Here is a 27336-nt window from a genome sequence, read left to right as displayed (position 1 = left end):
GATAGAAGATATACCTTGAACTAAATCTTTACAACTCGCAAGCTTCTCCAACAAAAAAATCTTACACATAATGTCAAACTACTTGCAAACCTCTTGTTCCAGTTTGGAAAAAGCATGGAGGCCTCATTTGACTCCTGAATCACAAGACGGTCTCATACAAGTCATCGCAATGGTTCTCAAGGTCAGAGCTAAACGTTGCTAGAGCCTATTTCTAGCCAACCTCCAACTATCTTTGTCATCAATATGTTTCCTCCATGCACTTTAAAGCACTTGTTGCACTTATCTCTTGTATTCTCCCCACTGTATCCTTGCCATAACTGTTATGCCACATCTTTATTCTTTCAAATTAATCTTTGGTTTCTATTTCTCTTTGGTTGTCTTGCTTTCCCCTCCAAAGTGGCACCCAATAGAATCTATTCGGTCTCTCGATTGAAGATGACACACAATCATATTGAATCTCATTGAAGCTGAGCTAGTCACCCTCACTTTTTTGACCTCCCCCAAGGGGTTCCAAGCAGAGCCTAAAATTGCAAGATTTCCCCTAACTTTGCCCTTTTTGTTTGAGCCTTACTTGCTCTAATGACTTGCTACGCTTTCCACACTGCCCACCCCCTCCCCCTCCAAAACACACACACACACACACACACACACACACAAAGGAGCCTCTGACCAGACTCTTCCTGTCCACATCTCCTGAAAGGTTTACATATGTATGTGTATATGTCAGCATGTATGTGCATTGTGTACATGTCAGCATGCATGTATATATGTGTGAAGGTATTTACCTATGTAAATACTGTAGTACCAAATTATATGTACATGTTTGTATCTATTTTTATATGGGGCTTACAATTATCCCCTCTGCCCAAAAAAACAAGAAAAAATCCTGCATAGCTTTAAAAACGCCGCTTCCATGTCTATTCAAACAAAGTATAGGAAATAAATGATTCCCTGATGGGCCATACTGAGCCTGCAAGTAGAAGCACGAGTTAAAATAGTAACAGTATGCAGTGTCAAAAGAGAACAAGGACACAACACACAGCCAGAGTTGGATGCGATGCAGATTATTGTACAACTGGAGTAAAAATGTGCATGTGGATATCTACAGTGGATTTATTAAACTTCTCATCCCCATTCATGCTATGCCAATGAATTCACAGGTACCAACTTGCCCTCAAGTTCTCGGATTTTTTTCTGCAAAACAGAAAACGAAGGGAGAAAGCACAGACTCAGTTAAGTATTGTGTTGTCGTTGACAGATAGCCACATGATCGCTACAAAACTATGAGCTCTTCATTACTCCATTGTACGAAAACATACAACCCAGATAGCCTCAAAGCGACCAGCAAAAATAAGTATAGGTGCAGTCTTTAAAAAACAGCTTTCCCATTCGAACAAGGAAGTCAACACAGTAACTGTAACTATCAATCTTGAATACTACCACGTTTATGACACTCCTTGCTGAGAAAATGTTTGCTGCTGAATATGCCTCCTGCCATAATATATACTCCTACCTTAGGCTTGATATAGAGAAATGAGGTCAGAGATTGGGTTTTGAATATGCTGCCCAACCTGCAACATTGACCTATCCAACTGATGAGACCAGCTGGTCAAACTGGCAGGCTCCCAGTTGGCCATCGGTTGAAACCTCCCATTAGCTGGCTAGCTGCAGACAAACGTGCCACCTAGCTGATGGTTGCCTTATAATCTTCCCTTGGGACTTGAGGCAAGCTAGAATGCCTGTGTCCGTAGCTAATCTTAAATTGTCTTAGCTACAAAGGTGTCTTTCTTTCCATTACAGAGTATGTGTAACAATGGACCTAGTTTCATGATCTTACAGCTAACCTCACCTAAATCTCAATCCATACACCGGAATGCTACCGGAATGCAAGTCAGCCACCTCCTGCTTAATAATACATGGAGGGCACAGCTTTCCTAACTTTCAAGTCAACACAAAGAAGAATATTTCATACACTTAGAGTGCCATAGGAATTTTCTGGGAATACTTTGGCTCCCTCTATATCCATCTGTTGTTCAGTTTCTACACAGTTTATATTGGACCAACAGTCATCCAAAGAAAGGCCTCAGTCAACAGTCATCCAAAGAAAGGCCTCAGTCAAAATATATGGAAGACGCTATTGATAATCCACAAAATTTGTTGGTCGCATCTTAGGTTACCACTTCTTTAGTCCAAACCTTCTGATGGAACTGGTCTCTTTATATGTTTCATTCACAATGTATGCTTGGTGATCTTTACATAACCCTCTGCTATGGACTTAAGTACAGCTTAAAGCTGGCCTTGCTGTTTTAGCACGTAATGTTCATGCTACTATGGTAGAGAGTATGCTGAATACATGTCCTTCATTTCCAGGTTTGGATCCAAAGTAACTTTGTTTGTATTCGTATTCTTATAGTTGAAATCTTAAGTCTTCTTGTTAATATAAGAATCACCATAAAGAATCAAGTCTATGTGTTTATCTTCCTTGCCTTATATACCTTTCCTATCTTTCATGCCATCATTTTTCTTCAACAGATAATCATCAAATGTCTTGAAGTTTACCTGATAAGATTTTGATCTCCGAAGTGAAGGATCCAGCAGGAGTGCTTTTGAAAAGACAGCTTGGGCAGCATTATAATCGCCTATGGACATGTAAGCTTCGCCTTGCCGTAATAGCGGCTGATTCCAATGCCACAATTGTCAACTCATACCCACAAGTACTATATCTTCAAGTAAATTACTGTTCTTTTCTGAATGCAGAAAAAAATCAAGCACTTGCAGAAATATGTGTGATTTTTTAAGAGTTATACCGTATGCCATGTTGGTGCCAAACTAGCGGCTTGCATAGCATCTTCCAAAGCAGCATCTGCATCACCTTTAGCTTGACGGGCTGCAGACCTGAGGACTCATGAAGTTATAATTAAACACAGACCAATCAGACGAATTTCAATTCAAGATGTAATGGATCATCGATAGAAGGCCTACCTGTTGGCGTACAACAAATGTAAGCCACCCGAAGGTTGCAGATCAATAGCCTGTTGTCAAGGAGGGGTAAAGCACAAACTTCAATAGCTCACGTATGAAGCATGATAACGTGCCATATGATCTGCAAACGTGATAGCTCACCTGGGAAAACAAAATATCTGCCTGTGCAATGTCACCAGCCTCAAATGCTTTGTTTCCCTGCTGCTTCAGGGCTAGAGCTTTTAGATTGTTATCTGGATCGGAAAGTCCACACTGTATGGCAAGCAACCGAGCTGCGTGGGTTCCAGTGTTGCAATGGCTTACAAAAATTCCTGGGGGAAGCACCACCAAATTTGGTCCCGCCCCACACCGCCCTGAGGTCATATGAAATCGAGTCCAGTAGTAAATCTGCTTGCATGCCATCGGCGTGTACAATCGATTTTTAAGGGGCGGTGCTGAGTGCAAATGTGAGCTTACCGAGGCAACCACAAGATTCTACCACAATGCTTGGCGAAGCCAAGCCTTTGAGTAGCTCGAGCGTTTGCAGGGAGCCACTCTTACGGCACGTTTTATGAGTGCATACCCTGAGCTCATACCGACGTTCTTCATCACCATCGCCTGGGACCATGACAACGGACGGCGTTGCCTTGGGTCTGTGCGCATGCTTGGAAATGTGGATCATGAAGTCGTTCTTGATCGATGAAGCCAGTCGAAGGGATGCGTTGCTCGAAATCTTCTGGTTGGTGACTGTGGTCTTCACTATTTTCGTGGTGCTTGACATATTCTGCTTCTTGAAATATGATTTTGCAGATGTTGCAACGGATTTGGTACGAACATCGCTACCAACTTCTTCCAGAGGAGGGCGGGTAAAAGCAGTGAAACCCATTTCCCGGGGGCCTGTGCAAAGCTCAAGGTCCACAGTTCTAGCTACACAGCATCTGGTTGTCACAAACGTAGTGCCCAAATTAGAACTGTAAAGACTACGCCTAGTGATTCTCCCTCACTCAGCCATCATTAGAATTGTAAAGACTACGCCTAGTGATTCTCCCTCACTCAGCCATCACACCTGGCGATCTTCTTATCTTCACTTTTTTCCGAGCTTGCCCGCGTTTCTGGCTCAAGCGTCAGACAACGTATTTCTCCGCCTCAAGCCTCGCCAGCTTCAGTGTCTTGACAATTCAATTGTGTGCGAACCTCTTGCGATGATCGCGATGGCGTAAACGGACATCGTTTAAAGACAAAATCTTTCGCCTCCCCCTCCCCTCCCTCTCTCCCTCTCTCTCTCTTTGTCGCTCACTCACTCAGCCAGCTCCCCCTCCCCCCTCTCCCCCCCCTCTCTCTCTCTCTCTCTCTCTCTCTCTCTCTCTCACTCACTCTGATGTGTGTCTCTATTATTCGACTGTAAATCCCACGTAAGTCCGCTCTACTGTAACCTAAACGCTAGAAAGCCAATAAATCAGCAAAGATCGATACCTCTCAAGCTGGATTGCTGATCGACAACCCACACCAATCCCGGCTAGTAATCAATGTCCTCGTGTCTCTCCGAAGAAACCTCACACTTACCGCGCAAACCGCCTGAGGATAAACTCATTCGTGAACTCGGCCAGCGTACAAGCTTGCAAAATTGCAACACAACACGCTTCATTTGGGTCCTTAGAATATGCGGGAATAACGCTCGACTCGTTTTACACTTGGCACCCCACCAATGGGCCACATGGCATGCACAGCCCACCTCGCCCACGGAGCAAGGATTGCCCACTGCCTAGATGCATTCAATGCACCATGCGCAGGCACCCTATGAGCACTTTCAGACAAATCCAATAATCATTTTTGTAAAACACCATTTGGATCATTTGTCGGATAATCAATTCTCTGGCAGGATCCCTCCTATAAATCCGGTTCAGACAAGGCGGACTGCTTCACATGTCATTTTCTGCTCACAGCTTGACTTTAGAAGGTTATTGGCCATTCCAACCCCATAAAGTGGTGCTTAGGTTGGTAGGATTGGGGGGATGGTGCGCCACACGAAAGAACCTCCCATTAAATATGTCCTTCAAATGGCATGTGCCATCTCATGAAACGCCTCCTTTTTTAGGATGGTGTATGCCCCGTCTAAACCCATCACTAAAGAAACATTTGTTCAACAAGGTACTATGGCCTTGCTTTAATGAAAGGAAGAGGAGTTTAGATCATACTAAGAAAGGCTATTCTTATTGCACCAAATTAAACACTAACCTACTTTCTAACGACTAGAAACATGGGAAAACAAACATCGGCCTAGACTAGCAAAAAAGAAAAATCCCCAACTTTCATTAGATCCTAGTAGGACCAATAAAAATTATTGTATGCTCCCCCTAATATTCCACACTTAGAACTCATTTGAGACTTCTTGAGGAAGGTTGCTATATTTATTATTTACTATAAAGTTCAACCTGCATTATTCTAAAAACTTTGATGTGCATGGAGATATGCTATGAGTGCATAGATGAGCTTGGCAAGATTATTCCATGATTGGGGGTAATCAATGTGGTTAAATTCAACAAAGCGAGATCTTAACAAATCTTGTAAACATTAGAACCATTAGGCAAACTCAAAAACTACACTTGGAACATTGGTCACCAAGACATTTAGATGTTGAGGATGTGAAAACAGGCAGCAGACTGAGATCTATGGACTAAGTCGGCCAATCCTGCGAGAATATGGCCCTTAAACAGCCCATTGTGGGGGCACTTCACATGCAGGAGTGCACAGCCTTGAGTAGCTACTGAAGCCTACCACAAAGGTGTGTGGCAGGAAGGAAGAGTTTCCTACAGAGGGTGCAGCGAAACAGAGCTTGTTTCGGTACCTTACCTCCTAGAGGTGTTGTTACATAGGTTATTTTTCAGAGGTTTGACGGAGATCTCAGTGGTGCTATCGATAAGGGTGAAATGAGAGAGGCTCTTCTAAGCCTTGGATATGCGATCTCAACTCCCATCCTGGATTGCCTTCTTTAGAATCATGATCGAACTGGTCAAGCCAAGGCGTTGGACTACGATTGCTTTTGTGGAGTGAGAAAACTTTAAGTAATAGCCAAAGAGTTGAGCTCCCCGTGAGCTCCTGCTGCGCCACCCCTGTCTGCCTCGCTGCCTCTCCCCACCCGCCTCCTCTGCTTCCCCTCCGCACTCCCTCTCTATCTTGCCCCCTCCTCCTCCCCGCTTCACCTCCGCCTCCCCCTTTGCCACTTTTCTTTCTCACCCTCCTTTTGCTATTCTTCTTCCTCCCTGCAGCAAGAGCAATTGTGCTTGTTAAGGTGAAAGAAGAACCTTGGTGGTGACCCTTGGTCTAGCCAAAGGGGCTCTATGGTAGCACCCTTGAATTCCACAGCCGTTAAGGTTCTTCTTTCCCCAGCTGACAAGCAACAAGTACAACAGGCAGTTCAGTCCCTCTAAGACAAGGCATTTGTAGGTAGAATTTTGGGCCTCATGCCTACATGGAGACAGGTGTAAGAGTGGATCCAGGCAAGCTTAGCATTAGAGGGAGACCACATCCAAGAGGTCACCATCTATGGACGAGGCGTTTTCCTCATCTAGCTGAGCTCCCCCGACTCTGCCTTGTCACTTGTGGAGCAGAGCCCCATCCTCCTTGGCGCGCATATTGTCTACCTCTTTTCATGGTATCATGGGTTCACAGTGGAGGACATGGATACGACACATCATGTTCCACGTTTTCTGATCACACTCCGCTTCCCAGGGCTCCCCAAGGAGTATCGAGCCATCCTCCCTTCCATTGGTCGGGCATTTGGCATGGTGCTTGAGTCCCTGCCAGAGTCAGTCGCCTCAGTTCTAGCAGATGAGGGAGTCCCCAAGATTAGGCTGGTGGTTGAGAGCCCAGAGTCCCTCCTGGAGTTGATCCTTCTCGAGACCCTAGAAGGGGGCACACTTCGCCAAAGGGTGGAGATCTCCAAGTTACTAGGCCAGTGCCTTCAGTGCAGACAGATGGGTCACCTCGCCAGAGATTGCCCCCGTCCTCCCTCGTGTGTCTCCCCCCCCTTCCTCCACAGAGTAGGCAGAGCCAACAGGCCCGTGTTCAGCGGGCCTCTCAGGCAGGAGCAACAGGAGTCTCAGACCCCATGGGTTACCCCCTTGGAAGGAAACTGTGGACACAGGTTAAAAAGAAAAAGAAACCAAGCAGGCAGGCCCGCAAATGCTGCAGGCAAAGGGCCAATCGCAGGGAGAGGGACAGGGTTGACCGAGAGGCTTCAAAAGAGGAACATTGGGAGCCACCTCCTCCAGCAGTAGGGGCCACTGCCCATCCAGCCAATCCTCCAGCTTCGGAGGTTCAGCCTCCGCATCCACCCTTGTAGCAACAAAGAGCCCCAGGAGATCCAGATGCGGCGATGGCGAAAGTCGCAGACGCTAGCCCGACAAGGGCCGTGGAGGAGCTGATCCAAAGCCCTGATGAGCCTGATCAAGAACGGGGGCCTGAGGTCGCCCTTTTCCCTCCTCCTCCCCCTCGCCCTCATAGTGCAAGAGCCTCTCCTCCCCTGATCTTGAAATTGAGACATCTGGAAGCTTCTCACTCGCTCTACAAAAGCCCAATTTGGATGCTCTCAACAACTTCACAAGGTTGGTATAGGATGTGAACGTGGATGAGGGACAAATAATCTTTCAAGGTTAAAAGATTACCATCGCTCAAAGCGTGATTGAAAATGTGCTAGGCATTCCTTGAGCAATTTGCAAGCACACTTCTTCAAGAAGTAGTGGAAGACACATGATATTCTAGATGTATACCCCAAAGCTTAGATTAGTAAGGATGGTGAAGTCAAGATTTCTAGCTTGCCAACAGACCTCCAAGATGTGCTGAAGAAGACAATGCACTTCTTTCTTGATACGAGAGGAACTGTGAAGTTCTAGTAGATTCAAGCAGTAGTAGAGAAATTGAAAGGATGTAATTTCTCTTTCTTAAGGGCGATCTCCAAGAGCATGATAACTAACCTGAATAATTGCATGGATGGAAAATCCCACTTGTCATCTCAATCCACTGGAGTTGCAATGCACCTGATGACATCTCAATCTGCTGGAGTTGCAATGCACCTGATGACATCTCAATCCATTGGAGTTGCAATGCACCTAATGACATCTATCCTCAAAGGGATTTTTGAGCAATATGATAAGAAGATGTCTCGGAAGGTGACTTTTCTACAAGGGAAAGCCATGGATGTAGCAAAGGTAGCACAACTTGAGAAAATTCTTACGAAGGGTATAGAAGCCAAGGTAGAGGAGGGAGACACGAGGGCCTTTTAGGCACAAGAGCAAGCTAAGACTGCTGCAAAATGTCAACATGGAAAGGTATAGAAGAGAAGAAGTAGAGAAGTGCATCAAGGAGCTCTGAGATAGTCTTGAAGAAGTTAGAAGTGATGGCATGGACAAGGAGCTAACAATGATGCAAAAGGAGCTTGAAGATCAGAGAGCCAAAAATGAGATTCTTTACAAATGGCTCTGCAACATAGAATTGAAAAGGGAGAATGCCAAAAATAGAGCGATGATGCAGGATCTGCAAGAGAGCTTTAAGGCCAGGAGGATGGGGATGCAAAGAGCAATCAGGGTGGAGAAGACAATGAGGAACCTCTCCAAGTCGAGAAGGATGCAGAGTAGCCATGGTGGAGCAAGTTGTAGCAACCACAATGGGGGTTGTTTTTTCGAAACATTGTTAGAAGTTCAAAGAGTAAGCTACAAGACCATGCAACAAGATTAAGATAGGGTTGTGCGCGAGCTTGCAGTGGCTTTCAAAAGTTTTGAAAAGAACTCCATCATCGTGAGAGATTTCCAAACTAGAGTGGAAGTCTTTGAAATGGCCCATGTTGATGTTTTTGAGAAATTTAAGCAGCTTCAAGAGATGCCAAGGGAATCAAATGAAGTTATTGCATGGTGTGAGCAAAGAGTGGAGGAGATGAAGGAGAATGTATTCGTAGCCTTAAGATGAGGGAGGAAGGAATCAAGAAGCAACTTCATCATGTACAGAGCAAGATTGTGGTATTGACAGCTACAATAGTTAAATCAAATGCCTATCTTGCAATGCGGTAGGGTCCGAAATGCATGGCCTACCATACCCCCATCATAGAGGACTGCATGATCTGATGGCCTGCGTGCTACCACCCTGTGCACGATTTTTTATTTGGGGTGTTTGTGCATGCATCCTCAGTATGTAGAGAATGTCATTTGCCATTTCCTATGTCATGGACAGTAGATCAAATGTGCCTGCCTGCTACAACTATCTACGATGATGCTATAGCTCAATTTGCCATTTGGGCAAAATTTGCAAAGAAGAAGGATCTCAAATTAAAGAAGGCCAAGAATATGAGGAAAAGGAGCCTAAAGGGAGGAACCATCCCCCTTCAAGAAAGGAGCAAGAAGAGCCGCCAAGAAGCTCAAAGCAAGGAAAGAGAAAGCAACATGAAGGGAGGGGCTGGGCTCCTAAAGGAAGGAACCAGCCCCGTTGAGGAAAGGAGCAAGGAGAGGATCAAGGCGAGCCGAGAGCCTTAGGGAGCTAAAAAAGATGACTTGCTCAAAGTAATGTGGAACTAACCCCCTGAAGGAAAGGAGTCTCTGAGATGTAATTTATGTAATTTGTTTGTAATCTAGTGAATTACTAATTTTCTCTAGAGTTTTCTTGGGCAATATATCTATTTTAGGATAACACCAGCATGGTGGTTTGCTACACCAAAAAATGGCTATACCTAAACATTAACTGGCATCAGCGCGGTGGTTTTCTTTCATTATTATGAGGATATTAACTTAACTGCAACTAGTGCGGTGGTTGGTCACCAGCACAGTGGTTCATTACACACTAGGAATATAACTACCACTAGCGCAGTGGTTTTATTCTATTATTTTTATTACAAGACAAGATGAATGGCATACAGTTCATTCAACTAGCGCGGTGGTTGGTCACCAGCACAGTGGTTCATTACACATAGGAATATAACTACCACCAGCGCAGTGGTTTTATTCTATTATTTTTATTACAAGACATTCTGAATGAATTGTATGCCATTCATCTTGTCTTGTAATAAAAATAATAGAATAAAACCACTGCGCTGGTGGTAGTTATATTCCTAGTGTGTAATGAACCACTGTGCTGGTGACCAACCACTGCGCTAGTTGCAGTTAAGTTAATATCCTCGTAATAATGAAAGAAAACCACCGCGTTGATGCCAGTTAATGTTTAGGTATAGCCATTTATATATATATGTATGTATGTATGTATGTATGTATGTATATGTATATTATGCAATATTATAATCTTTCCAAAGTCAGTGAAGTGATGTTTTCTCATCTATGTGATTAGATATTGTCCTTCGGTAGGCTCGGGACCATAATGTGAGACGAAAGATTTTGATTAAACAACTAATGGGACATGAAAGATTTTGATTGAACAACTAATGTGAGACAGAAGATTTTGATCAAACAGTCAAATAATGAGAGGTGGACATGTCAGGTTGTATTAAAAAAGAATGGGAAGGCTGGGCTCAATGAACTCTCTCCCTCAGTTAAGTGTAGTGCAGACACAACTAAGAGCCCATAATGAAATCTAGCCTTGAAACTCTGTACACCGATCCACCTACTACAAATCTATGGAATAACCAAAAGATTTTGGAATGCTCATGTTCTATCTGAGAACAATGTTGGATGACCTCCTCATAGAAATAGAGCTGGAGATGAGGGAGGAAAATAGTTACAAGGAGGACATGCTTTGCGATTGGTTGTATGACATGGAGTCGGCAAAGACGGTGAATATTAATTCCCTTATCTATCCTTTTTTCTACTCCTTTAAGGTACTTGTCAAGCTCATGATGTAGGTTTCTTTTGGCAAGGCATGATGGAAGCACAAAGTCGTATAAAGCACCAATACTAGGATAAAGAGGATCCCAACCAAAAGGAGGAGTTACTATGGGCATATTGTAAGAAAACAAACGTCTGTGCTCAATAGATAATAGGATCTCATATGCAAGAGAGAAAACAGATAGTATTGAGAATCAAAAATTTGATTATTGTAGAACTGATACAATAGATGGCACTGCCTCCCAACCGTGCGCTCTTGTGAAAGAAGCTTCGATGGCGAGCTAAAAATAGTAGAGGACGGAGGCTGGATGCTAAGGAATCAAGGTTGCTATAGCCAGTGATTAAATGGGCTTCATGAGCTTGATCTTATATAGCCACCAGTCGTAGTCGGTTGGGCTCAATTGGGTGACCGACCCAGTCCACCCAAAACGGTCGACTGGGGGTTTGAAATAGGCCACTGACCACACGATAGAACCAGTGCGCAAAATAGAGCAACTTACCTACGGTTACCGTTTGGCCCAATCATCTGGGACTCCAAATGGGGCCTGCAACCCGAGAGTGGGCTGCCCTAGGAAATGCTCCATCTACCCTCAATGCGGTCAGTCATGGGATGCTTTCCTGCACTTGCATGTAGCCTAGTTGGTAGTGTGCCAACTCCGTCCAGCCATCAAACCACACATGGCCCCCATCTGGTGTCCAAACTAGGACCTACTAGAGTTAGCTGGTTCCCGTGTAGTTACATGAGAGTGGAGCATTGATATCTAACACCCCCCCTCAATGTCCACCCACAAGTGAACTTACTTTTTCAGTCCCCAATGCCAAGTCGATGAAGATGCCTCTCTAGCAAGTCTCTTCCAAGAGCCTTTGTGAAGATATCCGTAGCATTCTCTATATTCGGACAGTATAGCAAGTTGACCTCTCCATCCATGATGAGCTCACGTACAAAGTGATATTGAATCTCAATGTGTTTTGTGCAAGCATGGAACACAGGGTTCTTTGCAATGGCCATGCAACTCTGTTTGTCACATGATAACCACGTAGGCTTGTTTTGCACTGCACCCATGTCCCCCAGAATCCTCCTCAACCACATTGCCTCGCAAGAAGCAAAGCATGCTGATTTGTACTCAGCCTCGGTAGAAGAAAGAGCAACTGTGGGTTGCTTCTTGCTGACCCATGACATAGCTCTAGATCCAAGTGAGAAACAGTAACCTGTCACTGATCTCTTGTTGTCCACGTCTCTTGCCCAATCCGAGTCATAGAATCCGATCAAGATGTTGCCCTTGGTATAGGTGATGCCATAATCAAGTGTGCCTTATCTCAGCACCTACATCCCTACCCTCCAATGGTTCTCCGGGGGCTTATTGGAAAACCTGCTTAGTACACTAGTCACAAAGCTGATGTCTGGCCGTGTGTTACACAAGTAAATCAAACTGCCCACAAGCCTTCTATACTTTGCTTCATCCACCAGTGGTGATGAATCCTCGTTTGAGATCTCCAAATCAACCTCCATAGGGGTACCAACTATCTTGCGCTCAGCCATGCCAAATGCCTTCAGTATCTCTCCAGCATACTTCAGCTGTAAAATGAAGATCTGTTTCGGCTCTTGCTAAACTTCAATCCCCAAACAGAAATGCATCAGTCCGAGGTCTATCATTTCAAACTCTCTTCCTAGCAAATGCTTTGTTTGCGAGATCTCTTCATAGTTCCGTGTTATGACAAGGTCGTCCACATAAAGGACCATGATCATACACCTACCTCCTTCTTTGAAGATATACAAATTTGCATCTAATGGCTCCTCTTGAACCCATTTTGCAAAAAGTAGGCATCGATTCACTAGTACCATGCTCATGGGGCCTGTTTCAGCTTGTAAAGTGCCTTCTTTAGTTTACAGACTTTACCTTCTGAACCGAGGATCACCAAACCTGGTGGTTGTTCCACGTATACCTCCTCCTTGAGATCCCCATTCAGAAAGTCAGATTTTACATCCATCTGAAATACGTGCCAACTTCCCTGGGCAGTTAAAGCCAAAACACTGCGAATTGTGGTTAGCCGAGCTGTGGAAGCAAAAGTATTCTGATATCAAAACCATGTACCTGTGGAAATCCTTTTGCCATGAGCTGAGTCTTGTACTTATCCAACGTGCCATCAGACTTGTACTTGGTCTTGTATACCCACTTGGTGACGATTACCTTGCATTTGGGTGGACGATCCACAAGGTCCCAAGTGTTGTTCTTCATTATGGAGCCATACTCCGACTGCATAGCCTCCATCCACCTATCATCACCTTGTGCCTCTTCAAGACAAGGGTTCATCAGCATGGATCACTTCTGTCATCAAAGCATAGTTGACCAAGTGTTCCTACCCTCTTCTTTGCTCCTCTAATCTCTTGGACCGGCGGTGTTCAGATGGTTCCTCCTCAATGGCTGGAGGTCCTCTGCTATCCAAAAGCTGCTTTACACACTTCGGGAATGGCTTTTGCCATTGTGGTTTTGCAGGCTCTTCTTCATCTTCTTTATCTTGAATCCTCTCAAGCACTATTGGGGGAGTTTGGTCAACTGTTGGTGCTGGTACTAGATGCATATTCAGGTCCTGGTTGTCTAGGAAGGAAGCATCCTCCTCCAATTGATGCAGCTATTGTGAGAGGACCACATCACAACTTACTATTACCTTCTTGGTAACAGGGTCATAGATACGGTAAAACTTTGCCTCTTCACTGTAGCCTAAGAAAATACACTTCCCACTCTTTGGTTCCATTTAGTCCTATTAGCATCAGGGACATGCACAAAACAGTCACATCCAAAAACTCTAAAATGTGCAGCTGAAGGTTTCTTACCAGAAAAGGCCTACAGTGGAGTCATCCTGTTCACAGCTTTCGTGTAGCTACGATTCAGAATGTCAACTGTCGTGTTACATGCTTAAGCCCAAAAAGTCTTTGGCAAATCTTTCCCTTTCATCATACTCCTGCCCATTTCACAGATGACGTGCATCTTGCGTTCTGGTACTCCATTTTGCTGTGATGTATGTGGCAGGAGTTTTTGCTTTTGATCTCCTGACTTTTGCAGTAACTCTTGAATTCAATTGATGTGAACTCTCCACCTCTATCTGATCTCAATTTCTTCACCTTCTTTCCTGTTTCTTTCTCGACCATTACATGCCATTCCTTGAACTTACTAAAAGCCTTGTCTTTAGTCTTTAGGAAGTATATCCATATCCTTCTATTGTAGTCGTCGATCAGCGTCATGAAGTAGTAGGAACCACCCAAAGCTTCCATCTCCATCTTTTCGCAGAGGTCCGTGTGAACGAGCTCTAGAGGAGCCTTTGCCCTACTGGCCTCTTTGGAAAGGACTGCCGATGCTGCTTGCCAATCATGCAAGCTTCACATACATCGGGTAGATTTGAAATTTCTGGTAGGTCTGCAATCATTCCACTTTTATGCATCTCCTTCAAAGAACTAAGATTTAGATGACCAAACCTCTCATGCCACAGCTTAGTGTTCTTCACATCAGCTTGAGCACTGAAAGCTGACAGTTCATAGATGTTGTTGTGCCGTGTACCTTTACCAATGACCTTTCCTAGAAGATCCAGGATCTGTGCACCATTCTTATTGAATTGAACTTTGAGGTCCCAATCCGTGATCGCAGAAATGGACGACAAGTTCCTCTTGATATCTAGCACATAAAGAACATCAGACAACTGTTTTACAACTCCATTTGACTTGAGAGCAATCATAACCTTTGCTTTTGCTGGACATTTTGCATCATTGCCAACTACTACCAAGATGTCATTCCCTACTGGCTGTAGAGAGATATACCAATCCTTTCGACTGGTCATGTGGCACGATGCACCACTGTCAATGATCCAAGGTTCATTTGTAGGTACATGAAATGCCTCCGTGCACATCTCCTCAATTGCTATGAATAGCTCTACTGATGTTGCCTCCACACTATTGTTGGACTCTTTTTTTACTCTGTTCTTCTCATCTGTAATCTTCTTTCAGGACTCATTCTGCTTGTGCCCTGCCTTGTTGCAATAGAAGCACTTGATCTTCTTTTTTCTCTTTTTATCATCAGAAGAAGATGGGTTACCAGAGTCCTTACCCTTACCTTTCTTTGATCTAGCATAGAAAGCCGAATCTTCTCCAATCCTCATCTTTTAATGCATCTCCTCATCCAAAAGCATCGCGCTGAAATCCTCAAAGGTAAGGCGTGGATTTATGTTCTACGTATTCAGCATCATAACATGACCGTCATACTTTGGTGGGAGAATCCGTATACACCTTCGTGCTAGATTCTTGCTAGTGATGGTGATGCCAATCGTAGTCATCTGATCACGCAGATTCTTCACCCTGGTCTCTGTCGCTTCAAACTCAGACAATTTCTCATTCGCGAGTTGAGTCTCTAGATTCTTAATCTGTATCTGATTTGTGGTCTCTTACTGATTTTTCAAGACCATCGTCCATGCCTCCTCCGCTGTGGTGACCTGTTGAATTAACGCCATGATGGAATCACTCACACTCCAGACAATAGAACATAGCGCATCTGCATTTCTTCTTGTCCATGCGAGAATCTCATCCGCATTTTGTACTATCTGTTGTCCTGCATTGGCTGGATCTGGTCTTGCAATCGGCCTCACATCCACCCCAGTAGCAGTGTCCCAAAGCTCATATGCACTTAGGGTGGTCTTCATCTTGAACTTCTAGAGTGGATAGTTAGAGCCATCCAACTTTTCGCTTTCACCGAACGGTGGGATTTGCAGTCTTACGGGTTGGGCCATCTCTCACAATCTGCTCACAAACAGAAACACACTACCAAATCTTCTTACTAGAGTCCAGGCTCTGATACCATGTAAGAAAACAATACGACGTCTGTGCTCAATAGATAACAAGATCTCGTACGCAAGAGAGAAAACAGATAGTATGGAGAATCAAAATTTGATTACTGTAGAACTGATACAATAGATGGCACTGCCTCCCAACCGTGCACTCCTGTGAAAGAAGCTGCCACAAGTCGTAGTCAGTTGGGCTCAATTGGGTAACCGACCCAGTCTGCCCAAAACGGTCGACTGGGGGTCGGTCTTGAAATAGGCCACCGACCACACGATAGAAGCGGTGCACAAAATAGAGCAACTGAACTATGGTCACCGTTCGGCCCACAGCCATCCAGGATCATCTGGGACTCCAAACGGGCCCCGCAACTCGAGAGTGGGCTGCCTCAAGAAATGCTCCATCTACCCTCAAGGTGGATGGGCTTTTTGTAAAAGGTTGCATGGAGGAAAGCACGGGGGCTTTTTGTATGATTTTTGCTTGGAAGCTTTTTGAGAAATATACAGTCATGGGATGCTTTCCCGCACTTGCATTAGCCTAGTTGGTAGTGTGCCAACTCTATCCAACCATCAAGCCACACATGGCCCCCATCTGGTGTCCAAACCAGGACCTACCGGATAACCGAGCTACTCAAATGCCTTCTTCTCATATGGGGGGCTTACAAGTAGAGTTAGCTGGTTCCCGCGTAGTTACATGAGAGTGGAGCATTGATATCTAACACATACAAGTTGGCGGTGTTAGATATCAATGCTTCACTCTCGTGTAACTACGCGGGAACCAGCTAACTCTACTTGTAAGCCCCCCATATGAGGAGAAGGCATTTGAGTAGCTCAATTATCTGGTAGCTCCTGGTTTGGACACCAAATGGGGGCCATGTGTGGCCTGATGGCTGGATGGCTTCAGATAGAGTTGGCACACTACCAACTAGGCTACATGCAAGTGCAGGAAGGCATCCCATGACTGACCGCACTGAGGGTAGATGGAGCATTTCCCGAGGCAACCCACTTTCGGGCTACAGGGCCCATTTGGAGCCCGAGATGGCTACACCTTTATTCATATGGTTGTAGTCCATGTGACAATATTGTAAAAGTTACAATGAGGATCGATTATCCTCAAGTCGACCATTTTGGGCCGACTGGGTCGGGTCTAACCAACTACAACCGGTGGCTATATAAGAGCAAGCCTGTGAAGCCCATTATCATCACTGGCTATAGCAACCCTGATTCCTTAGCATCCAGCCTTCGTCCTCTACTATTTCCAGGATGCCATCGAAGCTTCTCACACAACATGAATGCATGGCTGGGAGGCAGCGCCATCTATTGTATCGATTTTCAGTAATCAATTTTTTGATTCTCCATACTATCAACTTTTCTCTCTTGCATACGAGATCCTGTTATCTATTGAGCATAGGCATTGTATTGTTTTCTTATAGGCAGAGGCAAGCAAGTAGTTGGTGGTCCAAGTGTGTAATGAGGTCTATGATAGTTCATTAGACTAGCCTAAAGAGCTAGGAGATGCTTGCTATAGAGAGGTTGATAAGATAGTTGGGAGTTTGTAATTTCCCTAAGCTGCAAAATGTTATCGTATTTTAAAAAAAGTAAAATTCTTGCAGGCATTTCTTGGACTTGTGGACTTTCTCGGACTACCATCATCCATGATCTATGGTGCTCATAATGCCTGATTTTGTGTTGACCTACATTCATGTTAATACTTAAATATTTTAAGTAGCCCGGTGGTTGAAATCTAATAGTTAAAGATAACCAGTCTAAAGGAGACTGTTTTAGTATAACACTATGCAATAAATTTTAGGATAGCATGGTGGTAGTGTAGGATAAGTGGCCACCAACATGATGGTTGGTTGCACACTAGGATAGTAATAGCCACTAGTGTGGTGATTTGCTTCTATTATTACAAGATGAATGGATGTGTGGATTTGTGGATTCGTTATGGGATTTAATAAAACCAACATGGTGGTTGTTTGAGATATACTAAAAACAAGCACGGGATTTATCATTTGGGATTTACAAAAATAAGTGTGGTGGTTAGTTTGGGATTTACTAAAAGAAGCATAGTCTCAAATACAATTTTCATTTTCCAAGATAAGTGGAATATTTTTTCCTTGCAATGAGATATATTTTCTTAGTACTATCTTAGTCGTCCTCATCCACCGTTGCTCATGCATGTCTAAATCCAACTTTAAGACACTCTTGCCCTTCTTTTGTTGTGGAACAGGTTGCATCTAGAACTTAATAGATCTTACTAGATGAGAGTACAAAAATGTTTGTGGACTCTTATGTAGCAGTTCGTAATTGCAGCCTCTCTTGGATGTTTTTTTGGTACCAAAAAGCTCCAACTACTACATCCCACTTCTCATAGGTTGTTCCCCAATTATCTTTAAATGCTTCCTCAATGTTGTTCTTAGGTTTTGTGCACTACAACAAAAAGTATGGGTCATCTTCCTCATTCTCCCAAGAAGTAGCAACAACTACAAAGTTATCCCCCTCTTTCAGATAGTCATTGAGTTCATCACAACCCTCCCCAAAAACTGTGGCTAGTCATTGTTTATCTCTCCATTGTCTGTCACTCCATCTATGGCAAGTCACTGAGGTCATCAAAACCCTCCCCAAACTGTGGCGAGTCATTGTTTGTCTCTCCATTGTTTGTCACTCCATCTGAATGTAGAGGGAAAACTTGAACTCGCTCCCATGTCTTCATAGTTGCAATGTTCTCACAATCGTCAAGATCTCCTATAATGCACACACTACAAAAACAAGATAGTTTTCTTTTTTTAATCAGTTAGTTGTTTGAAAAGCCCCATATGTTGTGTAGACCACGTACTCCTTTAATTTTCTCACAATCGTGCCGGCTTCTCCTTTGCACTTCATCCAGTTTCACTTCATGGAACACTCTACGTACTACACTATTCTTAGGTCTTTGTTTACTATGTGTTGAACTGTGGAGAGGTTGGCTGTAAGCCATGTTACAACATCATGGGCATCATTGAGTTTTTCTTACGAGCATGTTAATTAGTGTTCAAACAGAGCTTGCTTGATAACATCATCACATTCATCATGTTCACCCTTGCCATGGCTATACCCAAATAAATCCCATATCAGGTCTAGACCGGTCAAGGATTTCAACCTTGAGACAAAGAATCCATGGGCTGATTTAAATTGAGAGGTGTGAAGATAGTGGGAGAGAGAGAAGGAGTCTCACTTGTGGCTTTCTCACATACACAATGGGGGAATACACACAAAGGTGGAGGCTGAAAACAGTTTTCCTCTTCTTAGTTGTGAAAGCCAAAAGAACTCTAGTACAAAGAAATAGAAGAACCCTATATGTGGGTCTCAAACCAAACTCAACTAACTAAGGTAGCATAATAACTGAGCCACGAACTAGAGTACATAAGGATAGCTGTCATCCAGCTATTATTCATGGGTGGTGCACCAACCGCATCTTCAGCTAACAAGTCGGTGACATAAATGCACAACGGTCACCCTAGCATATCATGAGTGGAGCTTGATATCTCAACACTCCCCCTCGAGCTCAATCCCAATTCTTGCACACCAAGCAGGTCTCTGAACTTGTGCAGCTTCTCTGAGCCCAATGCCTTCGTGAATATGTCAGCTACCTTATCCTTTGTGCTGACATAGACTAGATCAATAAGACCTAGTAAAACCTTCTCCCGCACATAGTGATAATGCACCTCAATGTGCTTTGTTCTAGCATGATAGACTGGGTTATTTGCTAAGTGTATATAGCTCATGTTGTCACAATAGATGACAATTGGCCCATTTGTAGACTGATGCGTATCATAAAGTAGCTTATGCAACCAAGCTACCTCACATGTAGCCATTGCTAGCCTCTGTGCTCGACAAGGCAACTGTAGGCTGTTTCTTGATGCTCCAAGTGACTGTAGCACTCCCAAAAGAGAATACATATCCACTGATAGATCGTCTATCAACAATACTACCAGTCCAATCAGCATCAGTGTATCCATGCAACTGTATCTGAACCCCAGCCTCATAAAATAGTCCATACTGCATTGTGGACTTCACATACCTGAGTATGCGTCTAGCCGCATCCAAATGCAGTTTCCTTCGAGCCTGCATAAACTGACTTACCAATCCAACAACATAGCTCAAATCTGGCCTGGTAATAGTCATATGAATCAAACTTCCTTCTATGCATCTGTACATAGTAAGGTCTTCCAAAAGCTCACCTGCATCTGCGCTTAGCTTCACATTCTGCTCCAAAGGAACTGAAATAGGCTTATAGCCTGTCATCCCATATTTGGACAGCATGTCCAATCCATACTGCCTCAGTAAGACCCTTATCCCACTTGGTGATCTAATCACCTCAATGCCCAAGAAATATCGCAGCTCTCCCAAATCCTTCATCTCAAACTTCTACCTCAATAGCATTTTCACATGAAGGATATCTTCATCACTATCACCTATGATGATCATATCATCAACATAAATGACAAGCAGCATAATACCTTTCTCTATTTTTCTCACATACAGTGAGAAATCTGCCTTGGAAATCTGAAAGCCAATAGTGACAAGATACTGTCCTATCTTGTTTGACCATGCTCTAGGTGCTTGCTTCAAGCCATACAAGGCTTTCTTCAACCTGCAGACAAACTCAGGATGAACATCATGAACATAACCTAGTGGTTGCTCCATAAAGACCTCTTCTTACAAATCACCATGCAAGAAGGCATTATTTACATCCATCTGATGTAAAGACCATCCCTTTGATGCAGCCATAGCAATACTGCTCTTATGGTTGCCATCCTTGCAACTGGACTAAATGTTTCTTCATAATCAATGCCATATGTTTGTGCATACCCCTTGACAAGTAATCTTGCCTTGTATCTGTTCACAGAACCATCTACATTGTGCTTCACCTTATAAACCCACTTACAACCAATTGCATTCTTGTCTTTAGGCAAAGGCACCAATTCCCATGTAGCATTTGCTTCCAAGGCATCCATTTCTTCATCCATGGCTTTCTCCCATTTTTCTTTTCCCATGGCTTGCTCAAAAGAAGTGGGTTCTAGTTCCTGTATCACTTTGACCATATAGGCATATTGAATGGCTGTAAATCCATCATATTTCAGCCTATCCACAGGATACCTAGCTCTGATAGACCTGTGCAAAATAGGCTCACTTCCAAGTGCTCTCAAAACATCCTCGGTCTTCCTTATTCCAGGTCTAATAATAGAAGGAATACCCAACTCCTCATCAATGCTCTGTTCTGAGCCACTAGATTCACCATCCACATAAGAGTGACCTGCATTCACATCGAACATGGGCTGATCTACCTTCTCTTTTCCTTTTCGTGATACCTGCATACCACTATCTGCATTGCTTTGAGGAGATTCTCCTGATCTCAATTTGCCTTGTCCATGGTGAAGTATGTAGAGGACACTATAGGTCCACTAATATTTTGTGATTGCTGCTGTGAATTCTATGCAACATTACCATTTTGTGCATCTACATCAATCATCACATTTACTGGTTTATACTAGCTGCTCATCTCATCAAAGACAACATCTCTGCTCACTGTAAACTTACAAGTAAAAGGGTTATAGCATCTATACCCTTTTTGCTATAGAGAATAACCAATAAAGATGCACTTCTCAACTTTTGGATCCAACTTGGACCTCAACTCATCTAGCACACGAACATAGGCAATGCAACCAAAAATTTTCAAATGAGAAATATCTAGTTTCCTACCAGTATACATCTCCTCTAGCATCATGCCATGTATTGCTGCAGTGGGAATCCTACTCATTATATAGACTACTGTAGCAAGTGTTTCAGCCCAATAATAATCTGGTAGGTCTTTTTCATTTAGCATGGCCCGAGAAACCTCTCCAATATGCCTATTTTTCCTTTCTGCAAGTCCATTTTGCTGTGGGGTATGACTGCATGAATATTGTTGCTTTATGTTATGCTCCTGCAGGAACCTTGCAAACTCATTTGAGAGGTACTCTCCCCCTCCATCTGACCTTAGGCATTTTATTCGCAGGCCTGTTTCTTTTCCAACCATAGCTTTAAAAGCTTTGAAATGCCCAAACACTTCACTTTTCTTTTTCATAAAACGCACCCAAACTTTTCTACTATAGTCATCAATCAAAGTGACAAAATAATGATAGCCTCCAATAGATGTAGCTTTAGTAGTCCACATATCAGAGTGGATTAATTCCAATGGCTTCTTACTCTCTTAAACGTGTCTAGGAAATGGTTTCCTTGCCTGTTTTCCAAATTGACAGGCTTCACATACCTTATGCATTTCTGCAACCTTGAATTTAGGCAATCCCGCAACAATATTTTGGGCCTGCATTGATTTAAGTCACTGTACATTAACATGACCAATGCATTTATGCCAAATATCAATATCTGCAACTACACTGGTCCCATGTGCAAACATTGCTGCACTCAATTCAAGCATGTCCACATCCAACATAAACATCCTGCCCTTCTTCTTTCCTTTTGCTATCAAGCGACCGTTATTTTCCATATCCTCAACAAAGCATCCATGAGGATTAAATCTGACCTACAAGCCCTGCTCAACCATTTGACCAATAGAAACCAGGTTCTTGGTGATATTCGGGACATGAAATACATCAGACAGGTATTTCTTTTTCCCATCCTGCATAGACAAAGGAATTTTACCAATTTGCACAATAGGATGTGCAATATCATCACCAGTCTCCACAAATCCTAGTCTTTCCATTTTCCTCACATCCTACATCCATTCTGCATGACCTATCATGTGGTTTGATGCACCAAAGTCAACGTACCACACATCATTACTTTCTTCTGCACTTGTCACAGAATTAGTCATGTGCTGCACCATAAACAAATGCTCATTTCTGTCATCACCCTGTCTACTAGAGGATGCATAATTGCCTTGCTGCAATTTTCCATTCATAATGTCATTCTGCTTTTTGTAGCAGTCTTTAGCCATATGACCCATTTTACCACAATAGTAGCATTCAACATTGTTGTTTGCATTTTGGCCTCTCTGCCATCCACCATGACCTCTTTGGCTTCCCCCTGCCTCTAGAGTTACCATGTCCTCCTCCATAGGACTAGTTTTCTTGAGTTTGCTGCATATTTTGATTTCTACCATGGCCTCCAGATTGGCCTCCTCTACCTCTGCCTCTACCTCTTCCAACATTTCAGTAGAAGACAGTTTCTTTTGAAGTTCCTCCTGAAGAAGATGCACCACCATTTCTCTGCTCTTCAGAAATTAGAAGAGCAAACAACTCCTCAAAATCAGGAAATTTTTCACGGACGGCAATGGATGTCTGGAACTGTGCATAATCCTTTCCTAGACCATTCAAGGTCATAGAAACTAAAGTGCATTTGCAATTTTCTTCACCTTCATGTGGTAGTCATTGATGCTCATATTTTCTCTCTGCACATTGTGTAACTCCTACTTGAGCTGCATTTTCCTGGCTTGTGTATTTGTGCTGTACATTTTTGCCAAAGTATCCCATGCCTCCTTTGGCATACTTGCATCCTGAATATGCACAATCATAGAATCTGAAATACTAATAGACAACCAATACATAACTTTTCTGGCTCTCTCATGCCATCCTTTAAATGCCTACATTTCTAGTTGATTGGGAAAATTAGGAAGAACTGGTTCTTCTTCATTTCCTATAATGAACTCCCAATAGCTTTTTCCCATAAGGAAATTCGTCATTCTAAACTTCCATGCTTGGAAGTTGTTCTTGTCAAGCTTTTCAGTGACAATTTATGAAAGAGAATCAGACACCATTACAGAACACTACAAAATATTCTGTCACTGCAAAAAACATAGCTTCTGCCTCACACGGGCAAATCTACAAAACTGACGAAAGTGGTATTTGACCACACAGTCACTTCCTAGTGATGATTTTGCATCAACAGGCAATAAGGATGATTCTATAACTCCCAATATCTCTACGCATAGGCATACAATGCTATTTCTACAGCAACTTTTCACCGACCTACAGAGCAGTGGTCGCACAGCAAAAATAGGGCCTTTTTCTTAGTGCTTCGGAGAACTTCTGCCTCTAAAACGGGCCTCGAAATGGCCTCAAATCAGAAAAATATAGTCATTAAGGGCTTCACCCACTCCCACAACATATATTGCCCTCTCACCACACCATGAAGGGTGTCTCAACCTGAGACAATGCACTCTTGCACTTTCCGGCTGTGCTACCTGTAGAGATTTGCTCCCAAACTCGAAAAAGGAAAGCAACACTGGTCCTCTTACTAGGACACTGCAAACTTGGTTTGCTTTCTTGAGCTCCTTACCATGAACCAGGCTCTGATACCATGTGAAGATAGTGGGAGAGAGGGAAGGAGTCTCACTTGCAGCTTTCTCACATACACAAGGGGGAATACACACAAAGGTGGAGGCTGAAAACAGTTTTCCTCTTCTTAGTTGTGAAAGCCAAAAGAACTCTAGTACAAAGAAATAGAAGAACCCTATATGTGGGTCTCAAGCCAAACTCAGCTAACTAAGGTAGCATAATAACTGAGCCACGAACTAGAGTACATAAGGATAGCTGTCATCCAGCTATTATTCATGGGCGGTGTACCAACCGCATCTTCAGCTAACAAGTCGGTGACATAAATGCACAACGGTCACCCTGGCATATCATGAGTAGAGCTCGATATCTCAACAAGAGGTAGCACCATCTAACCACACCCAATGTTATTTTATATTTTTTGCATGGGGATTTTCCCATTTTAGACATTCCCATTGTAGTAGAGAAGCATGCTACAAAAATAAGTGTCATGTTCCCTATCATATGAAATGTAGAAATGGTATGTGCATTGCATTGACCTGGACTCTTGTGAGTCAGCACGAAGATTGGAATAAGTCATAGAATAATATAGCAAATGACTGTAGGTAATATGCACAAGAATTGTTATCTGCTTCTTGTACTAGTGAGCACTTTATACCTATGAGCCAATAACAATCAGATTGTTATTAGTCATAGAAATGGTTGTACGTGATATGCACAGAATTGTTATCTACTTGTTGTTCCAGTAAGCACTTTGTATCTCATATGGTTTTTGAAAAGAATAATTTTCAACAAAATCTATGACAAAGACAATAATGTCATGGGGAAAATTGGCAAGGCATGTCTTGAACTGCTTATCCTACCAGCAGCTAGTTGTGAAATTGTGAAGCACATCTTTTGGGATGGATTGAACCACGTGACCTATAAGCTCCCTCAGCTGAGTGCTCTTATGAAAAAGACTTCAAAAATGAGGGGCAATAAGAAAAGATCCCACCCACTTCAAACTCAGTAGACCCACAAGCACCTATCCCTATCATGGGGCAAGCATCATAAGAACTTGCTAAGGTAAAGGATCTTGAACATCTTGATGTGACATTGCTAACGCTAGAGCAGCACAAAGTGCCAAAAAAAGTCACCACCAACATGCTCAAGAAGTCTACAACAAGACCCTTCCCACCAAGGGCAGTGGCTCAACCGGCCAACCCCTTTACATCTTGGTTGGCAGCAAGGTATGCCCCTCTACTACATTCTTGAAGACTTGCCCCCATGGGAGCACTCACTTGCATGCATCACTATGTAGATCTAGGTGAGTGTCAAGGTTAGGCATCTGAGTGGATATCGGTAGGTAGTTCATACTCACAAAGTCCTCTGTTAATATTTGACATGTCAAGGTCAACATGCACTAGGTGAGAAAGATACTCTCAACCCCAAGTCTCATAGTTAACACAAGCATGTCATTCCACTCACATTTTAGGCATGAATTCAAGAGTTTCCCCACATACACAATTCCTTTTAGGGTAAACCCTTCTTTCTACCCATACCACCAATTGTACTTCCAACAATCAAATCAAGCCAAGTTAGAGTCCCAAAACGTCAAGAAATGTCAAGTCCAAAGAAATGTCCAAAAATGGCCAAACTAAAAACCATGCTAAAACACGGCTAGTTTGTGCACACTCAATTGTGAAGATAGTGGGAGAGAAGGAAGGAGTCTCACTTGTGGCTTTCTCACATACACAATGGGGGAATACACACAAAGGTGGAGGCTGAAAACTATTTTCCTCTTCTTAGTTGTGAAAGCCAAAAGAGCTCTAGTACAAGGAAATAGAAGAACCCTATATGTGGGTCTCAAACCAAACTCAGCTAACTAAGGTGGCATACTAACTGAGCCATGAACTAGAGTAGATAAGGATAGCTGTCATCAAGCTATTATTCATGGGAAGTGTACCAACCGCATCTACAGCTAACAAGTCGGTGACATAAATGCACAACGGTCACCCTGGCATATCACGAGTGGAGCTTGATATCTCAACACTCCCCCTTGAGCTCAATCCCAATTCTTGCACACCAAGCAGGTCTCTGAACTTGTGCAACTTCTTTGCACCCAATGCCTTTGTGAATATGTCAGCTACTTGATCCTCTGTGCTGACATAAACTAGATCAATAAGACCTAGTAAAACCTTCCCCTGCACATAGTGATAATGCACCTCAATGTGCTTTGTTCTAACATGATAGACTAGGTTATTTGCCAAGTGTATATAGCTCATGTTGTCACAATAAATGACAACTGACCCATCTGTAGACTGATGAATATCATAAAGTAGCTTATGCAACCAAGCTACCTCACATGCAGCCATTGTTGCACCCCTGTACTCAGCCTCTGTGCTCGACAAGGCAATTGTAGGCTGTTTCTTGCTACCCCAAGTGACTGCAGTACTCCCAAAAGAGAATACATATCCACTGATAGATCGTCTATTAGAAATAGTACCAGCCCAATCAGCATCAATGTATCCATGCAACTGTGTCTGAACCCCAACCTCATAAAATAGTCCATACTACAATGTGGACTTCACATACCTGAGTATGCGTCTACCCGCATCCAAATGCGGTTTCCTTGGAGCTTGCATAAACTGACTTACCAATCCAATAGTATAGCTCAAATCTGGCCTGGTAATAGTCATATAAATCAAACGTCCCACTGTGCATCCATACATAGCAGGGTCTTCTAAAAGCTCACCTGCATCTACTCTCAGCTTCACATTATGCTCCAAAGGAACTGAAATAGGCTTATAGCCTATCATCCCATATTTGGATAGCATGTCCAATCCATACTGCCTCTACGAGAGCTGTATCCCACTTGGTGATCTAATCACCTCAATGCCCAAGAAATAACGTAGCTCTCCTAAATCCTTCATCTCAAACTTCTGCTTCAGTAGCATTTTCACATGAAGGATATCCTCATCACTATCACCTGTGATGATCAAATCATCAACATAGATGACAAGCAACATAATACCTTTCTCTATTTTTCTCTTATAAAGTGAGAAATCTGCCTTGGAAATCTAAAAGCCAATAGTGACAAGATACTATCCTATCTTGTCAGACCATGCTCTAGGTGCTTGCTTCAAGCCATACAATGCTTTCTTCAACCTCTGCAAACAAACTCAGGATGAACAGCATGAACATAACCTGGTGGCTACTCCATAAAGACCTCTTCTTGCAAATCACCATGCAAGAAGGCATTCTTTACATCCATCTGATGTAAAGACCATCCCTTTGATGCAGCCATAGCAGTGACTGCTCTTATGGTTACCATCCTTGCAACCGGACTGAATGCTTCTTCATAATCAATCCCATGTGTTTGTGCATACCCCTTGACAACTAATCTTGCCTTGTATCTGTTCACAGAACCATCTACA

At 43.2% G+C, this 27336-nt stretch overlaps 1 protein-coding gene across 3 annotated transcripts; it reads right to left on the bottom strand.

Annotated features, from left to right (window-relative positions):
• Window positions 1-738: 738 nt before the first annotated feature.
• On the bottom strand, window positions 739-4657 carry LOC147891646 (uncharacterized). Of its 3 annotated transcripts, none has more exons than XM_087388609.1 (7): window positions 4525-4654; window positions 3439-3899; window positions 3124-3335; window positions 2983-3032; window positions 2808-2895; window positions 2560-2676; window positions 739-1194 (listed from the first exon to the last, which is right to left on the bottom strand). In XM_087388609.1, exons 2-7 carry the CDS (start codon window positions 3845-3847, stop codon window positions 1141-1143), a joined length of 930 nt encoding a protein of 309 aa, XP_087244735.1. In that variant the 5' UTR covers window positions 3848-3899; window positions 4525-4654; the 3' UTR covers window positions 739-1140. The 3 variants fall into 3 exon arrangements, with proteins under 3 accessions (XP_087244735.1, XP_087244733.1, XP_087244734.1); XM_087388607.1 differs by having other exon boundaries at window positions 740-1194; window positions 4435-4657; XM_087388608.1 differs by lacking the exon at window positions 4525-4654 and adding an exon at window positions 3997-4203 and having other exon boundaries at window positions 740-1194; window positions 3439-3947.
• Window positions 4658-27336: the final 22679 nt, after the last annotated feature.

This window comes from Dipteris shenzhenensis, chromosome 17 (genome assembly GCF_047967505.1).
Source record: "Dipteris shenzhenensis isolate YYH24624 ecotype China chromosome 17, Dip_SZ_1.0, whole genome shotgun sequence".
Lineage (NCBI taxonomy): Eukaryota > Viridiplantae > Streptophyta > Polypodiopsida > Gleicheniales > Dipteridaceae > Dipteris > Dipteris shenzhenensis.
Note: the sequence above shows the minus strand (reverse complement) of the source record. Positions and strands in the feature narration are given on the sequence as shown.

Excerpts from the sequence above, each read along its gene's own strand:
- LOC147891646 (XM_087388607.1), bottom strand. The coding sequence starts at position 3,847 with ATGGGTTTCACTGCTTTTACCCGCCCTCCTCTGGAAGAAGTTGGTAGC. Across the intron at positions 3,336-3,438 it reads AGAATCTTGTGGTTGCCTCG|GGCGGTGTGGGGCGGGACCA; the intron begins GTAAGCTCACAT and ends ATATGACCTCAG. Across the intron at positions 3,033-3,123 it reads CAGATATTTTGTTTTCCCAG|GCTATTGATCTGCAACCTTC; the intron begins GTGAGCTATCAC and ends CCTTGACAACAG.